Here is a 24,351-nt window from a genome sequence, read left to right as displayed (position 1 = left end):
TATCTATCTATCTATCTGATGACTTTTCCACACCCACTTTCTTTGAGCGCACTCAGTGCAGACGTGGTTTGTTGTCGAGCGGATGCTTTTGCTTGTATTTTCGATGCTCTCAAACGAAAAAAAATGGTGTCGGTTGTTCTTTAAATATGATAACTTCTATTCTGTCTAATCTCTATCAATGTATGTTTGAGACATGTTTGTGAGCGTTGTCGTTTTTAGCAATGTTAGCAATGTCTGAGAATGTGCTTGTTGGTGTGCCTGTGCCCGTATTCAAGTGTGTGTGTGTGAGATGTGAAAAGCGCTGAGAATAAAAAGATAAAGAAGGCCATCCTGCGGGCAGGCCTTGACCTTTTCTCCCATTCACGCTCGTCTAATTGCAACGTGTGAGTTGGTTGCTCCGTTGCCGTTGCCTTGATTCCCATTACTGGAGCGCCGTGAAAGGCCTTTGATCTCTTCCCTGATTGGCTTTCTTCCCCTCCCTCCCGCTGTCATCCCGGCGGCCATCTTGAGACGGCGGGCTCCTTTTCAGCGCGGCTTTTCTTTCGTGGCGGAGGTCAACGCGGGACGGGGGAAGAAAAAAAAAAGCGCCTTTGTTTTCTTTTTTTTTTCCGACGTGGAGGTTCATCCAATTCCCAGAAGAAGACGAAGATGGCAGACAAAGACGTCCCTCTTGTCATCCCTCGGGATGAGACGTCACTCGCTGGGCCTTCTCCTGAGGGAGGCTGGACCTCCAGGTCACCGTTGATGGCTGGCAGACAGCACACAACCCCCGATAACGCTTTTTATAGCCCCCACCCCCATTAACGTTGTTGCTTTGGAACCACATTGGGAATTGTATCCTGAGGTGATGCTCCTTGTCTGAAATTCCGGGATGGGAAGCTGGTGATTGTATCATTGAAACGAATCCTTTTGAAAAATAATTTGTTTATAAGCGCCTTTCGAATTTCTTAAGGTCACTTTACAGTCACAGGATAGGTTTTTCTGTGGGTGAGCAGCAGCAGCCACAAGTACCAGCGTTCGCTCAAGCTGAAAGTAACTCAAATAGATAGAAAGCTAAAGTACTAGCTAGCAAGATATCTAGCTAGAGAGCTACATAGCTAGCTAGATATATAGCTCGCCAGATAGATAGCTAGATATGTAGCTAGCTAGATATATAGCTAGCTAGATATGTAGCTAGCTAGATATCTAGCTATCTGGCTAGCTAGCTATATAGCTAGCTTGCTAGATATATAACTAGCTTGCTAGATATATAGCTTGCTAGATAGATAGATGTACTGACGAGTAATGTCTACACATTCTCACCTAGCGTCTCTGGCTATCTCAAATATCAAACCGTCCCCTATTTTTTTTTCTTTTTTTTTTGTAGTGCTAGATAGATAGCTTGCTAGATTTATAGTTAGACAGCTAGCAAGATAGTTAGCTGGCCATCTGGGATAGATAGATGTACTGAACATTTTACCAGTAATGTCTACACATTCTCAGTAGCTGGCTCGATAGCTAGCGAGCTAGCTAGCAGTTATGTCTACACATTCTCAGTAGCTAGCAAGATAGCTTGCTAGATCGTTAGATAGGCAGTTAGGTAGATAGCCAGCTAGCTAGATAGCCTGCTAGATAACAAATGTACTGAACTTTTGACCAGTAATGTCTACACATTTTCAGCTAGCGTCTCAGGCTATCTCAAATATCAAAGCGTCCTCTATTTTTATTTATTTTTTTTTTTTTTGTTTTAACCTATCCTTACAAGACACAATGAATGTCAAAAGCTGGATCATAACCGAATGGTGTATTGTGTGAACATTTTCCACAACTGGTGTTTATACACGTTGTTGTTGTTGTTGTTGTTGTTGCCCTTGTTTGCGTTTGACTTGGCCACGGAGGTGACGACACTTGCTTCTAATGTGTTAATGTGGCTCAAACGCGATGTGAATTTGTGTGTAGGGGTGGCGGGGAAAGGGCGTGTTTGGCTTTTTGTCTGGCACAATTACTTTCAGCATTAGCCAAAGCTGCCTGGCTCATCAGTTAGACATCGGGTGGTAACGTGATCCGATGGTGAGAGATGTACTGTTGGCTAAACTCAGCTCCACTTTATTTAAAGAGCTCTTTAAAAAAATGCACCCCAAGCAACGTGCTGTACGTCAATCAAGAGCAATCATAATATAAAGCCACGATTAAGATAAAAACATGATTAGAAAATACAAAAAAAGAATATTCCCTAGATAGCTAGCTATTAGGTCGCGACCTAGCTGGCTATTCTTTTGATATCTATTAGCTAGCTACCTAGTTGGCAATATATTTGCTATCTATTAGCTGGTTGCCTAGCATGTTTATATTTATATTTTATCATTTATTTTTGATAATATATGTTTTAAACTAGGATTCTGATTTCAAAATAGTTTAAAACTGGACTAACAGTTTGAGCGATACCCTTGTGGCCGTTATCTAGGGACGCTACAGTGAGCTATATTCCACCACGATTGTTTCTGTCCAGTGAACCGAGCGCACTCTGTACTCGCAGTCGTATATCATTGCATTTTATTGAAGTACGTAATCATTTTTTTGTGGGATTTTCCAAGCTATGCAGTTTATGATGACGTATTACACGTTTCCCTCCATGCTGGATTGTGAAATTTCCAAATATGACAACGAAAAACGGGGGGGGGGGGGGAAATTGATTGAAGTGTATGCTCTTTTTGCTAACACTTCAGTTTATAAAGGTGAGTAAGTTGTATTTTCATAACTCATAAAAGTGGTACAATATATATTTTTCTCCATAACTGCCGAGTTTCAAGCAAGAAAAAGCATTAGCATATCTATTTCTAGATCTCGCAAATGTCTTTCCTAGTATTCAGTGACAGCCATTTTGGATTTCTGACGAAAATCTGCCTGCATTCGATCGTTAATATTTGTTAATTCATATTTTGTCCTTGTTTAGAATTTCAAAAGCTTTCCAATGGTGCCTCACTCGTTTAAATCTGCCAAAAAAGTTATGATAGTTTAAACTGTAAAACTCATTTTCATTTTTTAACTGTAATTACAGGCAGAAAATCCCCTTATATTTCGAAAATTAAAAATTCCACGATTTCCTTATTTGTCATAAAACACTAATCTATACATCATTTGAAAGCTATTTAAATTCACTTTAATATGGTGTGAAAATGTTTGATGAAAAAAAAATGTCACGTCACACCATTTTGACTGTTTTTTTTAATGTTTGAAAATTGAAGAAACATGACTGTGGATAAATATCGTTTTTTGTTTAGTGTGTTTTAAGGAGGACAAAAATGAGTAAAAACAATCCCTAATGTTTTCCAATCTTGTAAAAAAAAAACATGTAGAGTAAACATTACACATTTCAACTATTCCGTCGATGAAAATATACGTCATATCCTGCGACACACGTTTCGATTAGAACGATGGATAACCGGCGGGTTGTTTAAAAATGGCGTTTCACGTCCAATTTTACGAAGCTACTAGCAATGAAAAATGGTAATCAGATGGGATTAAAAGAAGTTTTTTTGAACGGGATGTGAGCTACGATCGTTAACACCGCTCCACGCCAAGACTCGACGAAGGTAGGCCGTGATTTCCTTTTTTTTTTTTAAACAAACGCTTGTACAAACTGTGTGATCGAAAATGACGTCATCACGAGGGCTCTTATTTATTTCTAGCCAACGTTGTCACTTTGATAGTAATCTAATTTGTGTTTGTTTGTGAAATATGGCTCTTTTGGACATTTTGGGTCTGTCGAAAGTGTGGGTAATGGATGGCAGCCCAACTGTGGCACTGAGTGGTTTTATTTTTTCAAAGTGATCCGTGTTCACAGTGACGTGACAAGAGTTCCCGCGTGCTCGTGCACGTGATGGTGTAGGTTGGTGTTGCGGGTTCACGTTGCCATTGTGCAGCCGTCATGGTGGCAAGATGAAGTTGTCAACGAGTGTGACTCGCCCACCCGCGGCTAATAAACACGTCGGTCACGAAGTAGGAGGGAGGGGGAGGGGGGTTGGTGTCGCAAAAGCGCTCCAGTTCCCCTCTAACCTATGCCCCTATTCAGCCTGGGGGCTCCCCCTTTCACGTTTCTCTCTCTCTCTCTCTCTCTCTGATTCTCGTTGTGAATTTAGGGAAACAATATCCAAACAATGACGTACTCGTCATCCAACGAATTGACGAATAACTCGTTTTAAAATCAGAAGAAGAAAAAAAAAAAGACTGGGTGAACGCACCAATTGACCTTGAGTGCATTTCACTCTCGTCTCGCTGCTTATATAAGCGATTAGACTCGCTCTTACGTAACGTGGCCAAATACAGACAGACGTCTCGCTTTGCACGCTAGAAAAAAAGGAAAAAACTATCAAGAAGACTCTCACGCGCTCACTCACTCACGCACGCGCGCACTTATTCATTCTTCCGAGAAACGTTTGGTGTTTGGTGGCCAAAGCTTCCTGCTTTGATCGGCTCCTTTTTTTTTAATGTTTTTTTTATTGTATTTAATTTATAGTTTTTTTTTTACGCAAACTTAATTTGAAACTGTAAGTTGACTTGAAGATTTAAACGTCATTTCTATTGGTCATAAATAATATAAAAGTATTGGTGCTCTCGTGAAAATGAGGCGAAAGGGGCGCTGTAAAGGAAGTGGTTGTGACTTTCAAATTAAAATGACATTTCAAACTACGTATGTTCAATTCGACTGAAAATTGACGATAGATTCAATGTTAAATTATTAGTATATTTTAATCAAAAGATTTATCCAATCCATACTCAGTATATAGTATTTAATTGTAAAAAAGTACAGTATCACTTAAAACTGAAAAGAAATACAAGACGGTCGTTCAAAACATTTTTTAAAGAAATAATAAAATAAGTAAACGTCAATGTCCATTTTTAAAATCAATGAAATTTGATTGACAGGATAGACAAAGTCGATTTTTCATCAACACTCTGTCAAAATGTATTATTATTATTATTATTTTTTTTATTATTATTATTATTATTATTATTATTATGATGATAACATTCAATACAAAAGTCGATGATGATGAAAAAGTGGGAGGAGTGGGGGGGGGGGGTGTCCCGTCCGTCCCTTTGGTGTGTCCACTTTTTTCCATTCCGAGCAGTTAACCTCCAGGAATTCCACACGCACTTCCGCTGCCTCGCGAGGTTAAGAGGGGTCGCATAGGGGATCAACAGTTCAAAGGTCACAGCGCACAAACAATACGCCCGTCGTACGTGTCACACCTTTCACATTGTTCATGTCCAATCGGAAACAGAGGGGGTGCGATGAGCGTTCCAGTTCCGTTTAAAATAAATCAAGAAATAAAAGACAGCCACTGTTGCTGTCAAAAAATAGAACTATACCTAATGTCATTATTGAAAAAGTTGCCCTTTAAAATTTCGATACACCAAGGAAGGGGCTTGGAGACTCAACTCCCTCCCAACCCTGCCCCCCTGCCCCTTTCCACTGCCACACTCACCGAACTCTGAGTACACGCTGTACCATCATCCTGAACGCAGTTTTTTTTTCTGCAAGACCTCACTTCATCCTATTTTTTTTGCAGTACTACACTATGTCACTTTACGACACTACCTCACTTTACATTCGTCACTAACTCACTTTACATTCATACATACATACTATACATTTTTAAATTTCATACATCTTGAGGGGTCTTTTTTAAACGTGCATCTGACAAATTGATCAAAAAAATAATACATTGACATTTTTGGATCCAATTATTAAAAAAAATGTTGATCTATTTTCATACAGCCATGACCTTAGCTGTGTGTGTGTGGTTTTAAAAGTCGTTGTAAAATAATAATAATAATACATTTCATCTATAAGCGCGTTTCTAAACTCTCAAGGACACTTTATCATAATAATAATAATAATAATACATTTCATTTCTAAGTGAATCCAATTGAAAAAAATAAAATCCATGCATTTTATTATTTTTTTTAAAAAAATGTGTGTGTTACTTTTTTGCACGGAAGCTTTGAAGAGTGTGTGTGTGTCTGTGGTTTTAAAAGTCGTTGCATTATAATAATAATAATAATAATAATAATAATAATACATTTCATTTATAAGCGCCTATCAAAACTCTCAAGGACAGTTATTGAATGTTATAATAATAATAATAATAATACATTTCATTTCTTAGCGAATGTTCAATTGAAAAAAATTAAAAGCCATCCATTTTATTTATTTATTTATTTTAAAGTGGGCGTTACTTTTTTTGGGGGCAGGAAGCTTTGAAGACAAAAAAAAAGCACCTTGAGGAAAAGTAGGCGTGGATCACAAAAAAGAAGCGATCCGATTGGCTGAAACCGATTCCCTCCTCCGCCGTTTGATTGGCCGCTAGCAAATTAGACAACCCATCAGAGCGGCCTCTTTCCGCAAGTACTTTTGAACGTCTCAACTGTACAGCAGTTACGGTTAGCTAACCCCCCCCCCCACCACCACCACACCCCCTGTGGTGCGTGTTGCCCCAATTGGGCCCGGACCCCCAGGCCCCTCCCCGACCACCATGGACCCTCACCGTCAAACTCCTCAGCCTAAAGCGGAGTGACACAAGGCCTCGGGGGGCCCTCATTACGCCCCCCCCCCCCAAGCTAGCTGTTTAATCCACACACACACACTGCTTTTAAATACAAGAAACAAAAATAAGAGACCGTAGATAGCTAGCTAGCAAATTCCATCTGAAAACCCACCTATTTAAAATGGCATTTTCTGTGTAGCTCTGTCTCTTGTTTCTATTTATAATTTTATTTTATTTATTGTATTCTAGTTATAATTGTATTTTATTTATGATTGTATCTATTCTTTTCTGTGACTGTAAAGTGTCCTTGAGAGCTTCGAAAGGCAATTGAAATCAAATGTATTATTATTATAGATAGCTTGCTAGATAGCTTGTATAATATAATAGTATAATAATAATAAGAAATGTCATTTAATAATAATAATAATACATTGCATTTGACATGTATTAGACATGCATTACATTTACAACCCTAATAAAAATAATACATTTCATTTAATAATAATAATAATAATAATAATAATAATAATAATAATAATAATAATACATTGCATTCGACATGCATTACATTTACAACCCTAATAAAAATAATACATTTCATTTAATAATAATAATAATAATAATACATTGCATTCGACATGCATTACATTTACAACCCTAATAAAAATAATACATTTCATTTAATAATAATAATAATAATAATAATACATTGCATTTGACATGCATTACATTTACAACCCTAATAAAAATAATACATTTCATTTAATAATAATAATAATAATAATACATTGCATTCGACATGCATTACATTTACAACCCTAATAAAAATAATACATTTCATTTAATAATAATAATAACAATAATAATAATAATAATACATTGCATTTGACATGCATTACATTTACAACCCTAATAAAAATAATACATTTCATTTAATAATAATAATAATAATAATACATTGCATTCGACATGCATTACATTTACAACCCTAATAAAAATAATACATTTCATTTAATAATAATAATAATAATAATAATAAATATAATAATAATACATTGCATTTGGCATGCATTACATTTACAACCCTAATAATAATAATAATAATCATAATAATAATAATAATAATCATAATAATAATACATTTCATTTGACTTGCATTGCATTTGACATGCATTACATTTACAACCCTAATAATAATAATACATTTCATTTAATAATAATAATAATAAAAATACATGTCTTTTAATAATAATACATTTCATTTAATAATAATAATAATAATACATTTCATTTGACATACATTACATTTGATAAATTCATGATTTTTATCAATTAATCGAGTTCGTCGTCCCGGTCATGGAGTGAAGCAGCAAGCCCAGACCATCACACCAACCCCACCGCCATGTTTAGTATGATCTTCTTTTCCTATCATGATTTTTGTTTTTCCATTTCAATCCGATAAAATGAGACACACCTTTTAAAAAGTTCATCTTTCATCTCCTCATTTTGTAGCCCCCCACCATTGTCACATGAGCCTTTAAGTTCATTTTGGTGACTTTTGACTTGGAACTCTGCCCTGGATGACACCCATTGTTGAGTCGTGACCTTTAAGGGAGGCCCGCAGTTCTTCAGATGTTATTCTGGGTTCCTTTTGTGCTTTGTTGGGTTTGCCTCTAGAACCCTTTTTCCGACTGATAAAAATCAATGACTTTATTCCTCAACTGTACGCGTGCGCTTAGTAAAAATGAACCTCGGCTTTTCCCAATCAATGTGATTAGCTACATTTAATTTAGAATTGAACCAAGGGAGGCAAATAATATCGTAGCTTCCACTGTCGTCAATGAAAACACATGCACACACACACATTCCTGTTTCAACGGTTTTGTGAGGTCCAGCTAACTCCAGATAAGGAGTGAGGACCACTGTTGCTGATAAGTTTAGAGAAGAACTAGTGTCCCATTTGAAGACTAAAAGTCACCCAATTTCCCACTTCAACTTCTTTAAAAACAAAGAAATAAAAAGTGGACTTGAAACTGAAATAACAGCAGGAATGAGGTTTCTGAATGGGTACATTCAAAGTCCTCACTCCTATGGTGAATTTGGTTAAAATATCATTTTACTTTTTGGGGTATGAACTTTTTCCTCTCATTAACCACGCACACACACACACATAAACACACACACGGTGAGTTAAAAAGTGTGTGTATCCAAGTGAAATGAAAATACACACCAAAAAAATCATTTTGGGTGAATTTGTGAGGACCTCTCTGAAACTTTAACAGATGCACATATAGATCCTCTAGAATGAACAACTTGTGAGGACCGGCCAAAAGGTCCTCACTAGTCAAAAACGTCCTCACTGCGTATGGTATAAAAGGTTAGTGGTCCTCACAAGACTACTCATACAAACACACACGCACCATAACTGATGTGTCAAAATCAATCAAATACATTTTATTCACATTATTTTGATGTATAAATCTTGAGTTATAATTTAACACAATAGGAATATGTTATCAAACAAATATGCTTTCACAGTACAGTGTTTGTCAGAAAAGAGCGCACATACATACACACATATACGTAAAAATACACATACAGCAATGTCATTACTTTTTTTTTTGTTGCTTAAATAACTACAAATCTCTAAATGGACATTTTTATACATATTATGAGCCAGGGTTACAATACAAGAAACTAATAATATACTGCCATTTTGTGATTATAAATTAAACATGAATTTTTCCAAGTCTGGCTGTTGGGAATTTTGACTTTTAAGATGTTAATTAAACACAACAGAATTGCTTTACTTGGTAACGACAAAAAATATATATAATAATAAAGATTACAAGACATAATTTCCATGGCAATATACCCAATTAATTTCAATTTTTTATTTTTTTTTATTAATTTATGTATTTTTTTTTATAGTGTGACATCACCAAATCAATTCATGTATTTATTTATTTATACATTTATTTATTTATATTTTGACATCACCAAATCAAAGGAATACATTTGTTTGAAAAGTGTAAAAATTCAAAACATTATTATTATTATTTTGTTAGATTCGTTTGGCCCATTTTTCAAAACAACATACAAAACAGACACTTATCAATAAATAAAGATATAAAAGTAAGAAAATGTATGGAGGTGCTTTGCTTTTCATTGGCTATTAAAAAAAAAAGTAATGACATTAATTATGCTTTTTTGCTAACAGTCGAGCTAACATTAGCACAAAGGTTGTGCGTGTTTTTTTGTGTGTGAAATTGTACTTTTATTTTACTTCATCCTTCACAAAAACAAAAGTGCTATGTTTTGATATTTAAAAAACAAACCAACAACAATAAAAAAAGAAAATATTGACGAAACCACAACGAATATGCTGAAAAAGCCCTGCTCCCTTTTTAAAATGAAAACTATGATAAATATACATACATACATGGGGGTGGGGGTCAATACATCTTTTAAAACACTGCAAAAAATGTCCGTTAATCTAAAAAAAAAAAAAAGTAATATTTAGTTTGGACCCACAAACATGACAGGGGAAAATGTGCGCATCAAATACACAAATAATTGTCATCTTATTCCTGGAGAGTTGCGCAATCAAATTGAGCTAAGATTGAGGTTAAGGTGTGCCTCAGTTGCTTAACCTCTCGTGACTTATAAACTCATTCGCAGCCATTCCCAAATTTATGAATGTGTCTTTGTGTTGTCATATTTCTTATTATTTGTGTTTTTTTTTTTTAACTTTATGTTACTTCCGGGTTGAGTGAACGCTGGCGCGTGTGGCTGCCGCTGCTCACCCCTGTAACGTGTCGTTGAGAGTTTTGAAAGGCGCTCATAAATGAAATGTATTATTATTATTATTATTATTAGTAGTAGTAGTAGTAGTAGACGTAGTAGTAGTAGTAGTATTGTTATTATGATTATTGTTATTGGTATTATTGTTGTTATTGTTATTATCATTATTATTATCATCATGATTATTATTATTAGTAGTAGTAGTAGTACTATTAGTATTATTATTATTGTTATTAGGAGTAATAGTAGTAGTAGTAGGATTAGGACATTTATTATTATTATTATTATTATTATTATTATTATTATTATTAGTAGTAGTACTAGTAGTAGTAGTACTATTAGTATTATTATTGTTATTAGGAGTAGTAGTAGTAGTAGGATTAGGACAATTATTATTATTATTATTATTATTATTATTAGTAGTAGTAGTAGTAGTAGTAGTAGTAGTAGTACTATTAGTATTATTCTTATTGTTATTAGGAGTAGTAGTAGTAGTCGGATTAGGACTATTATTATTATTATTATTATTATTATTATTATTATTATTATAGTAGTAGTAGTACTATTAGTATTATTATTATTGTAGTAGTAGTAGTACTATTAGTATTATTATTATTGTTGTTAGGAGTAGTAGTAGTAGTCGGATTAGGACAATTATTATTATTATTATTATTAGTAGTAGTAGTAGTAGTAGTAGTAGTAGTGGTAGTACTATTAGTATTATTATTGTTATTAGGAGTAGTAGTAGTAGTAGGATTAGGACTATTATTATTATTATTATTATTATTATTCAGGGATTTGAAAAGTGTGACGCGGAGCGCCATTCCTGAATTTGTTCGGGTTTTTTTGTTTTTCTTGTGGAGGGGGGGGGGGGGATCCGATAAAGCGCTGGTTAGACCTTCTAATTTCGTCATCAACATGGATCACTACAAAGTGTTCAGACCAAACAAAGTACCCAAAATGCATTGTGTGTGGCTTTCTCGGTCAGGGGCGTTTCTTACGTGACGTCACTTCGGGCATCGTCATCAACTCGAAAACAAGACTTCCTGAATATTAAGCGCAAGTCTTAAAACGTAAAATAACGCTATATGCGATGGAATCTTTGTAAAATGCGCAAAGTAGAAGTCATTTGAAGTGATTTTACAAATTATGGACGCAACTTGTCCGGAGGTGTCGGTTGTCCTTTAAATATGTACACTTACGTACTTGCGGGTATCTTGGAAGCTATTCATTGAATAAATGTTGGTAAACGTGCAAGCCATTTTGGAGTGTTTACATTGTTTATATGCTAATTGAATTAGCGTGGGTACATTTTGCAGCCCTAAATTAGCATTTGTTGCGCACATGAGATCAATATTGTGTGTTCCCTAATGTCATGTCTGGAGCTGTGAAAAAAAAAAAAATAATACCTTAGTGCTGCCGTTCCCATTCCACCCCACCCGGGGGCGCTACTGCACGGGCACGTATGGCCAGTTGAAGCTGCTTCCCGACAACAGCATGTCGCGGATGAGCGTCTCGATGGGCGTCTTGCCCACCAGTCGCACAAAAAACAGCTGCTCGATGACGGCCGACGATACGGAGCGTAAAGACGGCAGACGCAGGAGCAGGCGGCCGAAGCGACTGGGTTGGTTGGGGTATTGGCTTCGCACGTATTCCTCCAGCGCGCACTGGGACTTCTCTTGGAGACCCTCCACGTGGACGCCGTCCGACAGGCCGCATGCGTCTAGTCGCAAGCGAGAATAGAAGAAGAAAATGCTGAGGCAGGAAGATAAATGACATCATCAAGGGTGACAAGTTGTTCGAGGAACAAAATAGTTCCAGTTAAAGGACAACCGACACCTGCGGACAAGTTGCGCCCAACCCGGAAGTAACTCAAATAGATAGAAAGCTAGCTAATAGATACAGTAATAATAATAATAATACATTTCATTTATAAGCGCCATCCAAAACTCTCAAGGACACTTTACAGTCAGAGAATATTTTTTCTGCGGGTGAGCAGCGGCAGCCACACGCACCAGCGTTCACTCAACCCGGAAGTAACTCAAATAGATAGAAAGCTAGCTAGCTTGCTAATAGATACAGTAATAAGAATAATAATACATTTCATTTATAAGCGCCTTTCAAAACTCTCAAGGACACTTTACAGTCAGAGGATATTTTTTCTGCGGGTGAGCAGCAGCAGCCACACGCGCCAGCATTCACTCAAATAGATAGAAAGCTAGCTAGCTAGCTAATAGATACAGTAATAATAATAATAATACATTTCATTTATAAGCGCCTTTCAAAACTCTCAAGGACACTTTACAGTCAGAGGATATTTTTTCTGCGGGTGAGCAGCGGCAGCCACACGCGCCAGCGTTCACTCAACCCGGAAGTAGCTCAAATAGATCGAAAGCTAGCTAGCTAATATATATAGTAAACCGAAAAGTTCGTAAGCCAAGGGGTTTGTAAACCGAGGTTTCACTGTATTCTGTAATATAACATGCCGTAGCTCCTGTTTCATCATTTGATTTCCTTTTAAAAGATTTCAACTCGACGACGAGCTTTATTTTGGCGAGTGGATTTAAATATCAAATCAAATATTACATCTGCGCACAACTCATCCAAATCAGGCCAAAACAAAACAAAAACACGAAATCAGTGAAATGAATCCGGGACTTCACTTGATCAACAGCGCATGAACTGTACGAGACGACAACAAATCTGGCAAGCTGCTGCCGAGATAAACATCCCAGCTCGACCTCGTTTGATCCGCTCGCTCGGCACGCCACCGCCAAGATGGCCGCCGTCAAATGTAGGGCACCGCACCGCAAAAGCCCGCCCAGCGTTCACGTACACTGACATGTGTCCCACTTTGATGACACGTGTGCGCACACGCACACACAAGCACCGAGAAATATACTCAGAAACATGCAATCAAACATGACTGTATACACTCGATCTCGCACAAATGGGCCACCAAACAATATTTTACAGGAAACGTGATTGAAATACAGTGAAACAGTGCAGACGTGGTTTGTTATCGAGTGGAGTACTTTTGCTATTATGGGCCCAAAAAAGACCCCACCACGGGCTAGTGTTAAGCCGAAGAGGACACAAAATAAAATTACGGTCGAGAAGAAGGAGTACCAGTATGAAGAAGGAGATTATCGAAAAACATGAAGGTGGAGTGCGTTTGTGTGACTTAGCGTCCCAGTACCAGTATGCTAAGTCGATCATTGCTACGTGTGGCTAAAGGGTGTTTCTGTGTTGTCTAAGCAACGGTCTCAGGCAATAGAAGAGGTTGAAAAACGTCTGTTGATTTGGATTAACGAAAAGCAGCTAGCAGGGGACAGTGTGAGTGAGGGTATTGTCGCCGAGAAAGCACGGCAACTTCACTCGGATGACATCAAGAGGCAACTACATCAACGACCATCACAAAGGTCAATAAAAGGACTTTATTATACAGTACATTTTATTTATTCAATTATAATACAATAGCACATTTATTATACATAAAATAAGGTATACTTTGTGTAATTGTAAAGGACAGCCGTCCCCTGCGGACTAGTTGTGTCCATAATTTGTAAAATCACTTCAAATGAGCAAGGCAAGACGTCCTGGTGTGATGTCACGAACAAGGGGGCGGGACCTTCTGAAACTCTGCATCTCCGAGGTCATTTTGAAGTAGTTTTGTGACACTTTAAGTCATTTTTATTGGTGTTTTTCATTTGACTAAAAATATCAGACTGCGTGTTTTGGGTATTTTAAATGCTATAAAACGTTTTTCTAATGTCAGTTAGGAAACAAAAAAATGGTGTCGGTTATCCTTTAAGGCTTATTAAGTAGAACATTACGTTTTATGGGGACCTGGAAACGAATTATTCTCATTTGTATTGATTTCCTATGGGAAATAATGTTTGGAAGACTCACTTTTCGCCTTACACACACTTTGTGGGAACCAATGAAGTTCGTAAGTTGAGGTATCACTATGTATTTTTTGGTTGTACGTTTTACTGCTACTGTACTGTAAAAAAAACATAAAAAAAAAATGGATATAAAACAGTGAAATTTAGACTCGTTTGAACTTTGATAATTCAAAAGCAGAGTGTCGACTGGAAGGTTAAAATTCCCATCAATCAGGCTCCACAAACAACCCGCACAAGCCATCTGTACACTTGATGCAAAAAGCTAAACAGATCACAATTGATGAAGAACTAGATACAATTATCACAGACAAAAGCCACTAACGACCATCACAAAGGTAAATAAAATGACTTTATTGTACAGTACAGTTTATTTCTTTAATCATAATACTATAGCACATTTATTATACATAAAATAAGGTATATCATGTGTAGTTTTAAGCCTTGGAAAATTAGAAAGAAGAAAATTATGTTTTACGGGGACCTGGGAACGGATTATTCTCATTTTAATGGTTTCCAATGGGAAATTAATTTTTGGGATACACACTTCTCGCCTTACACACTGTCTGGGAAGCAATTAAGTTCGTAAGCCAAGGTCCCACTGTACTTTTTTTTTAATTACAAGAAAAAAAAATATTAGGACATTAAATCGCAGTGCTAGCTTTCTAAGTTATTTTGAAGGAAGTAAAGCAGAAAGTATTTTTTTTCTCCATTCCTCTTCCATCCTTCATAATTGATGCAGAGGTACTTCTATTCTCCATGACACGATGAAATGCAGCCTGTCCCTTTAAGGGCAGGCGGCCTTGTTCAACCGGGTCAAGTGAGGTGAATGCTCTGACTAGAACCTCTTACATAAGATGCTGTTGCTTTTTTGTAAATAAATAAATATCTATATATATATATTATCATGTGGTACAATTTGTCTTTTCAGGCTAGCCATCCTATTTGGGAAATTGATAAATCGCTGTCAAATAAGAAAATAAAATATGTACATTCACAATATACAAATTGATGTTTTTAACCTCCATGAATGCAAAAGCATATTTATTTTACTATTGATCACAACTATTTTTTTGTGTTGTTGTTTGAAACTTTTTTTTTACCTTTTGGGCACATTTTTTTGGTTCTTGTTGTCTTAACAAAAATGTGCATAATATCAAAAGCCACCTATTTAAAATTGCATTTTCTGTGTCTCTCTTTCTTGTTTCTATTTATAATTGTATTTTATTAATTGCATTGTATTTGTGATTATATATATTTTATTTATTATATCGATGAAAAGGTGTACTTCTGTACTTCTTCGAAGGTGTCGGACGTTTCGCTTCTTATCCAAGAAGCTTCGTCAACAAACTAAAGTCTTAATGGTAGTTTAGGCCCTATATATATATATATATATATATATATATATATATATATATATATATATATATATATATATATATATCCCTACTGTCCAGACATGGCGGTGCCAGACTGTGCTATGATAGATCCCTGCTCTCATGTTGGGGGGAGCAGAGGACTACTCCCTGTGGCTCCACTGATAGATTCTATTGTCCTGAGTAACGACTGGCCTGATTGCCCAATTTGCCCTGGTATCACCTCATCAGCATGACTAATTCGATGTTGCCTAAGCAGTCTATTGTACGAACGATCCAAATTGAACCTCACCCCACCATTTTTGTGTTGTTTTAAACCAGTCTTAAGTTTATTGCGGAAGGGTATATTCCTACTACAGGAAAAAGTGCTTAAAGGACAACCGACATCACTTTTTTGTTTCCTAACTGACATTGGAAAAATGTTTTATAGCATCTAAAATACCCAAAACATGCAGTATGATATTTTTAGCCAAGTGCAAAACACCAATAAAAATGACTTAGTGTCCAAAATCTGCAAAGAAATGAACCCGGAAGTTGCCAGTTTCAGAAGGTCCCGCCCCCTTGGTCGTGGTGTCACCCCAAGACGTCTTACCTTGCTGGAGAATCAAAACAATGACTTCAAATTTGGAGAAGATGCTTTCTTGTTACTCATCCAGTTCTAAATATGATTCAAATAGTTCTGAAGAGGAAAGCATACATGTTTGCAATCGATTAAAGAATTTATTCCATGCCATTTTGAGGCAACATTGGGGGGGAAATGTAGCACAAAAAAAGAGGCAGAAAATGGCGACCAACCTCCTGTGAGGAATTAATCAGCCCCTTTCCACAGGCTGATAAATTCCTTATATGGAGCTTGGTCGCCCTCTTCTGGCTCTTTTTGGTGCAACACAACGTTTTCAGACCAAACAAGTACAGCAAAATGCATTGACATGATGGAAGGACTGCTACAATGTGTCCTTTTTTCGGTCAGGGGCGTTCCTTCAGTGATGTAACGTCCGGACTCGTCACCAACTCAAAAACAAGACTTCCTGAATATTCAGCGCGAGTCTTAAAAGGTAAAATATAGCTATATGCGGTGGAATCTTTGTCAAATACGCTCAGTAGAAGTCATTTGAAGCCATTTTACAAATTTTGGACACAACTTGTCCGGAGATGTCGGTTGTCCTTTAATTGTCACATGATTAAATTTCACGATTTATTAAATTGTGGTTTTTGACTGTTAACGTCACTCACCTGTCGTAAACAGCACGATGGCCTTGAGACACGAGTACTCCGCCGAGTCCACGTGCAGCGTCTTGAGCTTCTCCACCTGCTCCTGAAAGACCCGGATGTGATCCATGAAGCCCACCACGCGCTCCGCCGACATGGGGGCGGCGTGTAGACCGGCGGCGGCCAGCAACGGCGCCACGTGCACGGGCATGGCGCACTGAGCGGCGTTGAGCACGAACAGCTCGCTCCAGGTAAGCCTTAAAAGAGCCACTTGGTCGGACACCTGCAGATCTGGGAAGAAGGGGATGTTTCGGGCCCATTCCACGGCGCTGAACAGCATTCGTGCCGCCAGCTCGCAGATGTTCTCGATGCCCACCGCGCCGCCACCCGGCAGGCACTGCGAGCCGAAGCGGGACGTGGCGTACGGCTCTGCCCGGAGCAGCAGCGAGATGTAGCCGGAAAGGTAGGAATGACACTGCAGGGGTTCTGCCGTGCTTAGGGAGAACTGGCCGTGGAACGACTGCGCCGGGGGGAGTCGGCCTCGCTGCACCGCTGAAAGTTAACAAAAATATAAATAAAAAAGAAAACTAGCTTTTGAAACGTGCTAGCAAACAAACATTAATCGCTTACAGTAAAGCAATGCAAAATATCCACTGATTCATCCCATCTCAAAAGCCACGTACAGTAAAGTCTCGTTATATCGGATATATCGATAGTCCCGGTTATATCGATATTTTTTCGGACTCCCTTGAATATCGATATAACGAGACTTTACTGTATTTAAAATGGCATTTTCTGTGAAGCTCTTTCTCTTGTTTTTATTTATAACTATATTTTATTGATTGATTTCTATTTGTGATTGTGTATTTTATTTATTATAGTACCTATGCTTGTCTGTGACTGTAAAATGTCCTTGAGAGCTTTTAAAGGCGCTTAAAATGGCATGTGTTATTATGATTTTATTATTTTATTATTGTTAGTGTGAAGCAGGGGTGCATCTGGGAAATTTAAAAAGGGGCCCTTGTGTCTGAAAAGGGGGCCACATTCTAAAATCGATGGGCCCGATTTAACTCGATTGCCCAAGTATACAAAACTGATTGAAATAAACCAAAATACATTAATTGGAGCATGATATTTCTAAATTGCAAAAACAAAAACATAATTTGACTAAAATCGATGAATTACGCTCTTTTTGCTAACACTATAGTTTATAAAGGTGAGTAAGTTGTATTTTTATAACTCATAGAAGTGGTAGAATATATCTTTTTCTTCATAACTGCCAAGTTTCAAGTAAAAAGAAGCATTAGCATGTATACTTCTAGAGCCCGCAATTTTCTTTCCTAGTATTCAGTGACAGCCATCTTGGATTTCTGACGAAAATCTACCTGCATTCAATCGTTCATATTAGCTCATTTATATTTTGAAACTTTTCTTGTGCTTTCTGGTCTTGTTTAGAATGTCAAAAGCTTTCCAATGGTACCTTACTTGTTAGGATCTGCCAACAATTAAGAAAGTTATGATAGTTTTAACCGTAATAAAGAACACGGTCACAGATTTTCATTTTTAACTGTGTAATTACAGGCAGAAAATCCCCTATTTCGAAAATTTAAAAAATCCATAATTTCCTTATTTGTCATAGAACTACAATCTATACGTCATTTGAAATCTATTTAAATGCACTTTAATATGATATTAGAAAATGTGTGATGAATTATTATTGAAAAATGTTGTCACGTCCCGATACAATAAGTGACGTTGTTCGTGTATGCCCGTATAAAGGACTTGTGCCACAAAACGGACTTGAAAGACGCCATTAAACCACACGACACACTTGGAGGGTAAAAAAAAAAGATAGCAGAGGATTAAAATGGGTTCGGGATCGCGTGCGAGTCTCTTTACCGTCACGCCAGAGGAGGTTTGGAGAGGTGCTAAATTTAGGACTGGCTGTCTTCTTGGCGTCCCGGTTGGTTTCACCACCCTCCATCGTGCCCACGCGGGCACACGCACTCGCATACGGACCGATACCCCCCCCCCCCCCCTCAAGTCCAAAACTGAAACTTTGGTGGCACCAAAACACGCGAACGTCGTTTCATTTTGATTCCATACAAACTTCGGGCCCAATTCTGATAACTGCTATCGGAGTAAACGTGTTTTGTTAATGACACACACACACACTCACCTGAATTACTAACGTCAATATTTTTTTCAAATAATGTCAAGAAAAAAACGCCATGGTAGCTTCCATTTTAGATGTGAGAAAATCTACTTCCTGGTTGACGCATAAACGAAATAGCCTTATCGATTAGCAATTGCAAAAAAAAGCAGCTAACATTACCCCCCGCCCCCTTTCCCAAAAAAGTCGAATTGAAATTTAAAATTACTACATTACTATAATCCATTATTAAATTATGATCATTAATCGTTCAATTATTACATTGGTGTTTGTTGGTGTATACATCGAGTTTGATACTGTACTGTATCCTCGATCACGGTTTTGATTGGTTGAGATAAATCACGTGGTTTACCATTAACTGATGCCATCCATTTTGACTACGATTAACGTTATCGAACGTGTTTCCGTTTTTATTCGTTTTAATTTTTTTTTTTGGGGGGGGGGCAAATTCATAATAATTTTGATTATTAATTCCCGTAAATTAATTGTTTAATTGAATGACATTCAATGCATTTAAATGTTAGAATGACCAATTTGTGCATCATTGAACTATTTGGCTTAAATAATACATTGTGGAAGAAGTTCATTCATTTTGAGCATTTTATGGGGGAACGTGTAATATGTAACTTAAAAAGAAATTGGATTGATTCGTGTTTTTCTTGTGTGAAGAAATACAGACAATTTGGCATGTTATTTTTGTTTTTAACGTCAATGCCATAAGATAGCACACCAATTTTATTGTTGAAATGTTTTGTGGTGTACGTTATAGGAAATTAAATTGACTTTCCTTTGGAGAAATTACGAATGTAATGATCACAATAATGATTAATGAATGAGAAATTATGAATGTAACGTTAATATAGTGTAATGATCATAATAATGAATGAGAAATTATGAATGTAATGATAATAGTGTAATGATAATAATAATTAATAATGAATGAGAAATTATGAATGTAATGATAATAATATAGTGTAATGATAATGACAACAACAACCATATAAATAACAGTACTGGTAATAATAGTAATCATAATCATAATAGTAGTAATAATAATAATAGTACTACTACTAATAATAATAACTTTGCTGCTGTGAATGTAAATTTCTCCACTGCGAGACTAATAAAGGCAAATCCAATCCAAAAATAGTAATCATAATAGTAATAGTAGTAATAATAATAATAATCATAATAAAGTATCACATGGTGTATTTTTGCACAGCAAGTTTATTAACATTTTTTGGTCCCCTAAATACGTTCAACTGCTTAATACACATTCAATGTACGGTTGTAATTTATTTCATATTCACAAATAGCGTAGAATTATTTGAAATTACAAAAAAAATGGTAAATACGAACCGTCAAATGTCTGCAGTCATTAATTCGGAATGTTGTCAAACAAAAAAAAGGAATCGAACACTTTGTTACACTCGTAACTAAGTCCAAATTTAGGACACTGTAAACCCGAACGGTACTACTGACTCAAAGTCATTAAGGTCCGTAAACTCAAAAGCCGATTTTTTTTTTGGTTTAAAAACTATCAACTTTTGAGTTTTATGAATATGTAATGCATTTTTAATTTTCATTGGAATACGTAGTGCGTTTTTAATTTTCATCTCTAGAATGAAATGAATAAATACAGGAATGGCCGAACAAATAAAGTTGTCGAACGGTTTTGAAAGTGACGTCACAAAACAGATCAAGATTTACCGTACCCGAATACAAAACATGATTGAATGGATTCGGCTCCTTACCTTCCCTCCTCATGCCCACTTTGAGGCACTTCTTGAGACGACAGTACTGGCACTGGTTCCGATGGTGTTGGTCGACTGGACACGTTCGGCTGGCCCGGCAAGTGTAACTCAAGTTACGTCGCACGCTGCGTTTGAAGAAGCTTTTGCAACCTTCGCAGGTAAACTGGCCGTAGTGCTTCCCGCTCGATTTATCGCCACATACGATACACTCGATGTGCGCGCTCGCCTGCTTGTCCGACGACGACGAAGATGACGAAGAAGAACTATTATTAGCGTTAGTGGCGGTAACCGGTGGTCCCGCAGCGGGGGGCATCTCCATAGAAGTCGGCGGTGGGTTCATGTGGATTGGTACAGCCAAAGGAGCAACGTGCGACACCGGCGAAGAGAGCGTTCCCTCCTCGGGGTTCCTCCACGCCACCATCGCCATGTCCGTCACGAACTTCCGCCCCCCCCCCAACTCTTTTTTTTCCTTCTTTTTCTTGTCACCACCACTTAGGATGAAGCATGACATCCACAAAGAAAGCAGAGGAGCGTGACCGGAGACCACCCAACGAGCTTATCCAATATTTAAAGGAAAAAAAAAAACCAAAATTCCACATCCAGGTCCTCCAGCTTGCTATCTGGCTCTCCAGCCAGACTTCGATCTCCTCAAACAATCCCAGAAGTCGCACCAGAGAACAAGAAGAAGAGCGAGAAGGAGAGGACGAACACTCGTGGAGGTCTGACGGGTCGGATGATGTTGTTCGGCTCCAGGACTCATGAGGACAAGGAGGAGATGTGACGTCACAAATCGTGACGTAGTCACGGGAGGCGTGGTGAAAACCAGCGGGTAAGACCAATGTGTGTGTATATGTGTGCGCGTGCGTGAGTTGTGTGTGTTTCAAAAAATATTCTGTGACTGTAAAGTGTCCTTGAGAGTTTTGAAAGGCGCTTACAAATTAAATGTATTATTACTATTATATTATTATTGTTGTGTTAGCAATGCTATGCGAACGAGCCGGTGCTTAAAGCCGGCTCTCTGAAGTGAACAAAAAGAGCCGGTTTGTAAACAAGGAGGCGGAAATGGGAGCTGACTTTTTTGTCCTGTATACCCCGCCCTCAGTCTTCGGTTAAAGCCGCACGTGATTGGTCGATATCCGTGGTAGAGGGGCGAGGGGAGGATTACAGACACACGCAGCAATGAGGGGGAGGGGGGGGGGGGGGTTATGGTAGACAGGTGGACAAATGTGATCACATTATGTTGTTATTATTATTCAATTATGATATTATTTACTAGTTGGTATGATAGCATTATTAATATGAAAAGCAAATTAGTGACAGCTGATCATCAGACCAGAGTAACCACAGGGAAAGTGAAAGTTAGTGGATGCTCTCTGTTGAAATATAAATCAAGCCATATAAATACAAATATTTGATATAGTGTATTTTTTACATGGGTAATTCGTTCTTCACATAATTTTACATGATTTTTTGTAGTTACTTATTTTAAGCAACCAAAAAAAAAAAAAAAAAACTGAGGAGCCATTTGGGAGCCATATGAGCCGGATCTTTTTTAAGTGAGCCGAGCCAAAAGAACCGGCTCTTTGAAAAGAGCCGGAATTCCCATCACTAATTTGTGTTCGTCTGTGTGGCGCGCTCTTTGCCAAGTTCAGCAGTGATGCTACGCCGCCCTCTGGTGGTAGCAAGGCGTAATGCATGACACTATTCATGATTACCATGAATGCCCGCCAGCCAGTCAATAAATACATATTTTGGAAGATGCATTTTAACTCGTGAATTGTTTATTTGGTACTGATTCATAGAGCATTAAAAAATAAAAAAATGAAGGATTTACAGTGATACCTCGGTTTACGAACCCCTTGGCTTACAAACTTTTCGGTTTACGAACGTTAAATTTATGAAAATTTTACTTTGGCATCCGAACTATTTTTTGGGATGCACACGGAACGCCACAATGAGTGATGTCGTTCGCAAACGAGCCCATTCTCCTTAAAGAAAATGGCATCCGCTTGTTTTTGACCTCTATTCCCAACCCCCAGTCTTCGGTTAAAGCCACGTGATTGGTCAAGAACGCAGCAGTGATGGGAGGTGGTTTAAACATTAAAGAGACAGGCAGACGACAGAGAGAGAGTGAGAAAGTGGATAGAAAACAGTGCAATTGGGACTCGTTTCAACGTTGATACTTCAAAGGCAGAGTGTAGACTGCAAGGTTAAAATTACCATCGATCAGTCTCCACAAATAACCCGCACTATCCATCAGTTCAATTTGAAATGAAAAGACACGTAAAGGAACCAGCTATTAACGATGTTTCTCGTGCGTCTGCTTGCATCTGTTGCAATATCACAACTTTCAAGATGTACAACCAAGAGCTCCTTGAGACACTTTATGCAAAAAGCTATCCATTCCATCAAGCCATAAACAACTATCACAAACGTCAATAAAACGACTTTATTATACGGTACAGTTTATTTCTTTGATTATAATATCATAGCACATTTATAATACATAACATAAGGTATATTTTGTGTAGTTTTAAGACTTATTTAGTTGAAAAGTATGTTTTATGGGGACCTGGGAATGGATTATTCTCATTTTAGTGGTTTCCTATGGGAAATAATGTTTTGGGATACACACTTTTCACCTTTCACACTCTGTCTGGGAAGCAATTGAGTTCGTAAGCCAAGGTATCACTGTATTCGCAAGGGATTTAATCATTGCCAAAAAAGACGATCTTTACAGGCAATGCTTTACAAAAAAATAGGAAATAATCATCGTACAAAGAAAAAAACAAACAACAACAACATTGGGAACACTGAAGACGCTTTTATTGTGCTTTGTGTACCTACCGATGACAATTTAGTCGTCCGCATCTTACCTTCAGAAGCTACTGTGCGATGATGCTAGGTCATGTGGAAATGCTCTTTGACATGGGGCACACAAGAAGGAGGTTGATGAGATGCACTGTCGTACCAAAAAAAAAAAACAAGTCTCGTTCAAACCAAACATTGAAGGTTTACGAGCGTAGAAGATTTGTCAACGTCTTGCGCTGAAAGTTTTGGATGGGTTCTCGGCGCTGACGCGATCGGTCGGACAGGTTGGCACCGAGGCCGCTGGGCGTAAGTGACATAGGTGATTTTTCTAGGTCACTTGACAGAAGTGAGAGTGATTCGCAAAGACTGACGCCACTGCGCGTTCACCGGGTGCAACCAATCTCAATAGCTAGATTCTCGTAAGAATAAAGTGAGGTTTAAAGGACAACCGACATCACTTTTTTGTTTGCGAACTGACATCAGAAAAACGTTTTATAGCATCTAAAATACCCAAAACACGTAGGCGGATATTTTTAGTCAAATGCAAAACACCAATAAAAATGACTTAAAGTGTCCAAAATCTGCAAAAAAATTGAGCTGCGGATTGGCCATTTTCAGAAAGTCCCGCCCCCAGTTCGTGACGTCACACCAAGACGTCTTGCATTGCTGGAGAATCAAAACAATGGCTTCAGATTCGGATAATATGCTTTCTTGTTACACATCCATTTATGAATGATTCAAATAGTCCTGATGAGCAAAGCATACATGTTTGCAACCGATTAAAGAATT

At 37.6% G+C, this 24,351-nt stretch overlaps 1 protein-coding gene across 1 annotated transcript; it reads right to left on the bottom strand.

Moving 5' to 3' along the window:
• Positions 1 to 10,946: 10,946 nt before the first annotated feature.
• LOC148899939 (nuclear receptor subfamily 2 group F member 1-A-like) lies at positions 10,947 to 21,561 on the bottom strand. The gene is made up of 3 exons (XM_088991464.1): positions 20,752 to 21,561; positions 16,849 to 17,376; positions 10,947 to 12,057 (listed from the first exon to the last, which is right to left on the bottom strand). The coding sequence occupies exons 1-3, from the start codon at positions 21,260 to 21,262 to the stop codon at positions 11,783 to 11,785; spliced, it is 1,314 nt and encodes a 437-aa protein (XP_088847590.1). The 5' UTR covers positions 21,263 to 21,561; the 3' UTR covers positions 10,947 to 11,782.
• Between the last annotated feature and the right edge of the window lie 2,790 nt (positions 21,562 to 24,351).

This window comes from Hippocampus bargibanti, linkage group LG03 (assembly GCF_051943395.1).
Source record: "Hippocampus bargibanti isolate YZ-2025 linkage group LG03, ASM5194339v1, whole genome shotgun sequence".
NCBI classification, from domain to species: domain Eukaryota; kingdom Metazoa; phylum Chordata; class Actinopteri; order Syngnathiformes; family Syngnathidae; genus Hippocampus; species Hippocampus bargibanti.
This window is presented reverse-complemented; position numbering and strand designations above follow the sequence as displayed.

Excerpts from the sequence above, each read along its gene's own strand:
- LOC148899939 (XM_088991464.1), bottom strand. The coding sequence starts at position 21,262 with ATGTCATGCTTCATCCTAAGTGGTGGTGACAAGAAAAAGAAGGAAAAA. Across the intron at positions 17,377-20,751 it reads AGTGGGCATGAGGAGGGAAG|CGGTGCAGCGAGGCCGACTC; the intron begins GTAAGGAGCCGA and ends GTTAACTTTCAG. Across the intron at positions 12,058-16,848 it reads CATCGTGCTGTTTACGACAG|ACGCATGCGGCCTGTCGGAC; the intron begins GTGAGTGACGTT and ends GCTTGCGACTAG.